The 6997-nt window shown below is 36.0% G+C and overlaps 1 protein-coding gene across 1 annotated transcript; it reads left to right on the top strand.

The window, feature by feature from the left end:
- The first annotated feature begins 19 nt into the window (after positions 1-19).
- On the top strand, positions 20-3486 carry LOC147761572 (uncharacterized). Its single transcript, XM_087012433.1, has 4 exons — positions 20-1044; positions 2048-2157; positions 2422-2446; positions 3166-3486. Exons 1-4 carry the CDS (start codon positions 939-941, stop codon positions 3231-3233), a joined length of 309 nt encoding a protein of 102 aa, XP_086868559.1. The 5' UTR covers positions 20-938; the 3' UTR covers positions 3234-3486.
- Positions 3487-6997: the final 3511 nt, after the last annotated feature.

Raw genomic sequence — 6997 nt, 5'->3', positions numbered from 1 at the left:
ATAATATTTCTTAATTAAGGCCAACAGTGACTTAATTGTTTCACACTTGTCTAAATTTTAGTTGAATTTAATGAGTAATTACCGCATTGTGCTTTCAATTGATAAAAATAACGGGGTCAATCCCTGAAATAACCAATTCAAATCTCTTTTTGGAAAGTCTTTTTTGTCACTTTAACATCTATGAATGCTTTTCTTGTAATGCCAAAACGCGCTTGAATAAAAAAAAAATGAGCAAAAAAAATGTTGGTTTTATGATATATTAACTTATTTTTACTTCCTAGTAAAATTAAGACAAACTTACGGTGGAGCTTATTAAGTGTGGTGATGTATAAACTGCATTTATAAAATCCTCACGACTTACAATTTAAAAACTCCTTGTTGAATTTAAATATTTGTTTAACAGCGCTTTCTTCAAAAGCAGACCCTGTGCTTGTAAAGATCATTTTGTCAAAAACGTGGGACGTAAATGCCCTTGAAATAAGTTTGGGTCGCATTGCAACAATGTACCTGAACGCGTAGTATAGTGCGGACGTTATTAACTGCCTTGGCTTAAAATATTTTATTGAAATTCTATTGATAATCTTAGCAGTTCATTGAGGGATAAATATAAAGAAAAATGGAGGCAAAGCCAAATGAAATTTCTTATTAACAAGCATACCGATAGATGTTAGAAATTAATAAAAATAAAATTTGAATTACACTAATAAAAAGCAAGTTTAACAACAAGGGGTTGGTTTATTGAGCCATCCAATGAACGGCCAGTCATGACAATCTTGTTTGCTTCACTGAAACGCCCTTTTACTTGTCAATACGCCATTGTTGCCTTGTTACAAGTGACGTCATGGAGGGGACAGCTCAATGGTTTGTGACGTCACAACGACGTTGTCATGCCACCGGTACTAGGCGACATATTTGAACGGAGTTGACTCTTCGTAAAAATGATTGTCACAACAGTTTTGTTATTCTATGCCGTGATTCAAGTGGTCAAAAGTTCACGAAATACAGATTCGAGTAGAAATGAAGCTCAACATGACGCACGTCAAGGTAAGTTGAGGTCATTGGTGTACTATAAATTTGTTTTCCGCCAGATGCAACACAATATTTTTTCCTGAGGTAGAAAAATAGTTTTCACATATCAGTTCATTTAAATAATTGTTTAGGTGACAGTTTCTTAATACACAGGCGTTATATGTGGAGGTCGTATCGTGTCATTGATTTACATATGCAGTTATATTGTTTATGTAGGAATTTGGCAGTATTAACTGTCTAAATTCAAGTAAAAAGAAAATAATATTTTATACACAGATAATCTTCTCTAACCAGAACAGGTTAGGCTTATATGTGACAAAAAATGTCCACATTTTGATTATTTTCGAGAATCACCCGTCACTTACTTGAAGACACGGGGAGGGGTTGAACCCTAAATGCTGGTTATCCAAAGAATAAAAATTTTATCTCTTTTTCTTTTTACTCAAAACATTTTTGTCGGAAACTCATGAAATGTTTGAACATGTAACTTAACAATTCCTTCAGCCCGAGTAGCATTCTCTCATTCTGAATTGAATAGCCTCTGTGCTTGTGAAGCCACTGGAGCTAGAAAACAAAATTCAAGGTCAAGATGGAAGCTTCTAAAATGGTCTTTAAGACTTACCTTTCCCCCATTTTCTTCAAGCATTTGTACAGTAACATGGTTTTGTCAGATTTAAAGGTCGCTCAACAATTTATCAGCAGAGGACATACGCTTTAGTTGTAGGCCTACTGGCTTCATAAGCACAAAGTTACAGGATATACAATTATTAAATACGATGCAAAAATCCATGGGTTCCTTACAATTGTGTCCAAACGCTTTCTCGAAGTGATTTTTTTTAAATTCCGATAAAACATTCCGATTTTACCTCAAGTCAAAGTTTTCTTCTTTCACGACTATTGATGCGTAAATATAGATATAACTAAACTTATCAAAGTTCAACCATACAAAACTCTTCACAAAATCGTTTCATTTCAACACAGCATTTTGACTTCAGTTTCTGACTGGCTTGTATTTCAGTGGAGGCGGTAGATAGAGATATCAGATGGAGTGGACCAGTGGCGGTGGACGAGCCTACTCCAGTCTTTGGTTCGCTTATTGATTATGAACGTTTGGATTCGTGGGGCCAGGTAAGTATTTATTCATTTTATTTTATTTTATTATTTTATTTTTTTTTTTACATCTGTTTTTTTCCATCTGTTGGTTTGACATTTTTTTTTTTAATTGGAATGAAAATTTTGGGTCGCTAATATAAGGATTTTTAAATGATGGTAAGTGAATATGTCATTCCGTAAAATGTTGCCGTCGATGCTTATAGACGTCTAGAAAACGTCGGCGGTAACTAGTGATAAAGGTATTCGTTTGCTAACGTATTTTCTTCTCCTCTTTTTTAGGATATGGACACAGGTTACCAAGGAGGTAATTATACCTTTATACCTTGAAAACTTAAAACTTAACAACATCTGGGTTACGTTTGGCAAGTCATTTTATTTCAAGTTATTCATACATGTACAAATGAACTTTCTGATATAAGGTCACCTTGCATTTCAGAACATAGTTTTTCGTATATCGTTAACAAAGAAAAATCATTATGAAAAATCATCGTTGGTTTTGGTCCAGTTAAGTAAATTATTAGGGTTTACTTATTCCCACCTACCATTTCCCTTTTATTAGTCATATTTAAGGTGCAGTTGACTATTAACGGGTATTAATTCGTTAGATGAAAAGGGTAAAGAAATTAAAATGCTTTGCCCTGACGTTTCAAAAGAATAAAAAACAACTTCGCTCACGAATTAATGTAGGATTCTCTCGAATAAATGTTTCTTCTTAGACAGCATAATGCAAGATTAATTGCGAATTGTTTTTTATTCCAAGTACTCGGTGATCTAATTTGAGTTTTAATTTGTTTGTAAAAGCTCCACGAGAATACCAGATTATAGTTTTTCATTTATTTATTTATTTTTATAACATCCCGAGAATGCGCTGAACGACATCCTCTGCGTTCCTGTCGACGTACATTGTTCTTCCTTATTATTAAACGTACATGTAGTGTTTAATCATCAGTCTATTTTGCAAAAATATTCATTTGTTTTATTTTCATATACCTTAATGTTTTTTATTTTTATTTTATATTTCAGGTTTTAATGTTTTTATCAAGAAGAAAGAAAAGCGGCGTAATGGTTGGATGTGGGCCGTGGCCGCATAGAGAGTAATGCGTCAAAGTATATAGCAATGCAAGTATAGACTGCGACCGATCCCGGTACAGGTTGTCCAAGAAACAGACGATGATGATGTGCATCCATTTTATTTCTTGTTAACTGTTCAAACAATGTATTTTCCTTGTGCATATTGGTCAGAAAGGCGGCCTTCCTCTTAATTCGAAATGCAAACGGTTAATAAAACACACTTAGATCTTCAGCAAACGTCTACAAAATTAAAGCAAAAAAAAAAAAAAAGAACTGACTGCGCAGAAAGCAGTCACAATTTTCACTGCCACAATGCAACTCGAACACACAGAGCCAGTGAACTTTTATCTTTACTAGTATCTCCTAGGTTGTACAATAAACACCGTATATATACCAGTTGGAACTCCATGTTACCAAGAAATGCGGATCCACCCAACCCCACCCCACACCCCTCGCACTTTTCTGCTGCGGAGAGTTTTGAGAAATACTGTATAGTTTTCGACATATCACGGTGTTTCAGTATTACTCAGATCAGTCCGCTCATTTTTTGGCGAGGCACTGGAGACGAATCCGCCATTTTGTTTAGGAAATGGGGTTGGGCGGGGTGGCGAGGATCCCTCGTGTTGGTCTAAGCACCATCATGGAGTAAAGAATAGATACCGGTGTTGAGTGCAGCTCTTCGTGAACGGCAAGGCACGGTGATGGGAAAATTAAGCTACAAAAACGAAAAACGAGACTGAAATTATAACGCAAACACCGTTCAGAGAAAGAGAAACAAAATAATATTTTCCATCTCTTTGCCAGTCCTAAACGATTAGGTCAAACCCAAATAAGTGTTAATACAATTTCTGTGTTTGATCTCTCGAGAAAACAACAGGAAGGCTTTAATTAAGGCACCTTGACAAACATAAGTGATAGTTTTCCTGAATAATACATTCATAACATTCTTGAGCTAGTAGTTGTTTCTGATCGTCTTTGAAAAAAACAAAATTGAAGCAGCTGTAAAAATCTGAAGGTTAGTATCTGAATAAAGCACTCGATGGAAATCCATTAAGCTTTTACTTATACATGGGCATGTCCTTGTCCACGAATATTTTGCCCTGTGGAGAGTATGTTGTACCCAAAAGCAGTTGAAGAGAGTGGTTTCACTAGGCTGGTTGCCTGGCCCCAAGAGTTCCCGCCCCGCCCCCGACACGCGCTTCCAAAACTCCAATACCTTTACTAGAAGCGTATGTTAGTGATGAACTAAATCCAAAACATCAAAAAGGAACGCCTCACAACTGAAAAAATACCAAGATAATTCGATTGTGATGAAGCCATATGAGCTCCATTATTCAACAACGTGTTTTGATTTTGTGGCAAGAGAATCGGAGCAAAGAACGGCCGAGATTCCCCGTATTATACATTAAACAATTTAGCGGGCAACTTTAAGGTTGTTTAAGTACTTTTCTTTGGAAATTCCTTTGGGGTAGATTTCATTTTGAAGGTGCATTTACCATTATAGTTCAAATGAAATGGTTTCTGTGTATTTTGTATGGTTTTAAAAGATAGCTACACGTATTTTTTTCTTATAACCTGGGTCCAACGTTTAGACATTCCTCTGTTTTGCCGATGCAATAAGTTTTATTCTGCTTCACTGTTCAAATAATAGTGTTCAATCTAAAACATAACAAAACACGCGTTTTTGGTCACTAAAGTGAGATAAAAGAAAAATGTGGTTGAATATTCTCCAAATAAATTTATTCTGTTGGCTGGTATGTAAAATAAGAGACCTTTTAGAAAACAGTCTTCATTATTTGTTATTTTCGTTTTCAATTGCAATAGGTTAAAATTATGCTGCAGAGTTAAATAAGCTTTTGTGATCACTACAGATAACGATGGTTCCCTATTTTTTAAAACAAAGATATGTCTTCCATTTCTGGAGGGAAAAAAACTTAAAGTCTGTTTACAACCAGTACTTTGTTTCCCGTTACGGAAAATATCCTTCCTTGTGGTTTTGGTGGTGCGGAACCGCGTGTACCTGCAGGAGAGGCGCTTCCAGACTGCGTGTCTCCTTTCCTCAGAGAGCGGGGATGCATTAAGTTGTGACGGTTTTAATTAGTGATACTATCAATAGAGGTCTTGTAGTTGCGGTTTTTATATACAAAAAGCCAAATTAACGGCCCTTGGCTTACATCAATCACATCGATTGGTCTAGGATTCAACATATTTATGATAGCCCGGATAGATAAGTAAAAATAGAAATAAAAGAAGAATAAAACATAATGAACAAATCTAACGTTAACAACGATACCACACAAATGTGAACCTCCTACAAGAGGCTCCCGGATAACTTTATTTGTACAACCTTACACCAGCCCCCAGCCCCGTGTGAGAGACTCCCTCCAACCGCGCGCTCTGTTTTGAGAAACTTTGCCTGGAATGTGGTATTGTTCCTCGTTGCACCGGGAATCCCCCCAGACTGCGTGGCGCCGACTCTAACAATAACACGGTGCACGCTACCACACTGATTTGATTAGACTTCAACAAGCCCGCTTCCAATTTGCCGTGTTCTCTATCCTTTTTACTCCTGTTTTCCATCTCCCCGTGGAAGAGTTGCTCCTAGTGAAAAATAACGAGTGGATGTGAGGGACGCATATCGAGGCGGGTGTCACGGTGCGTCACAGTTAATAAAGTGGCATTTCTTTTCAAAATAAAAAAAATGGTGATGTTTATGCTTTAGGGAGGGTCTGTTTTCTTTCTTATTTTTCATTTTATTCTTCTTTTTTTTTTTTCATTAAAAATCAAAGTGCTGAAATGACATAACTTTGACGTTAGAAAATATAGCTTGTAACGTTAGATAGCACTGAGCAATGTTTTGTAAAATGAGGAAATATTGAAAGAAAGAATTAACAATCTGAGATTTGTGATAGGTCCACATAACATTAACGAGTTTCTGTTCTACAGAATACCTTTAACATAGGATTTTTCATTCAAGAAGATCACTGCTATCATAAAGACGGAAAAGAAGAGGGTTCAAGCTCCTAAATGAAACAAAAACAGTTTATTAAAACAAAAAGTAAAAATTCCCCTCGCTTTCCATTTTAGTTCCCATGGGCATTTGCAAGATGAGATAAATGTTGTCACACCTGTCAAAATAAGTTCACAAAATCATTAATCGATATGATAAAGATAATGTTTATTGATAGAAACACTATCACTGCTCAAGAATAGCGGGTCGATCAGTGCAACGAAAGTCAGTGATAACGCATGCGCACCGTGGCAGACTGCTCGGCGCCATGGAGCGTGGAGTAACAAGTGCGTGAAGTTCACGTATCACGCCTCGCCACGCCCACGAGTTAATTCAGAGGGCCGCTGAAATTATTTTCAGCTTTCATACCATTGGAAAATTCTCATAGAGACAAACTAAAGGCATAGTGAGGCATGTAGGAATAGAATTTATAGATATAGATCTTGATTGTACTGTCGTGATTGAATTGCCAAAAAAAAAAAGATTTTGTACACAAATTTGGAAGATTAGATATGTAATCAAATGGATATGAGGCATAAAAAAGATATAACTGTAGAGCTACTTAACAGATGTAACACCGTAAGAAAAAATGCTCTTCGTGGATACGTGTGAAAAAATATTCTATTTTTTATAATTATTTTTGGCACTTTCCAGCTTTAGCCTTCTGTGAAGATTCCAAAATTTGCTTTCAGTTTGGATTGCGTCAAAAATTGTGGTGGAGAAAAGAAAATGCGAATGACATATAAAATAAATATATAAAATATACAAGATATA

Source organism: Lingula anatina, chromosome 5 (genome assembly GCF_051362555.1).
Source record: "Lingula anatina isolate TDL-2025a chromosome 5, LinAna3.0, whole genome shotgun sequence".
Taxonomy (NCBI): domain Eukaryota; kingdom Metazoa; phylum Brachiopoda; class Lingulata; order Lingulida; family Lingulidae; genus Lingula; species Lingula anatina.
The sequence above is the reverse complement of the archived record's forward strand: the minus strand, read 5'-3'. Positions and strand labels throughout refer to the sequence as shown.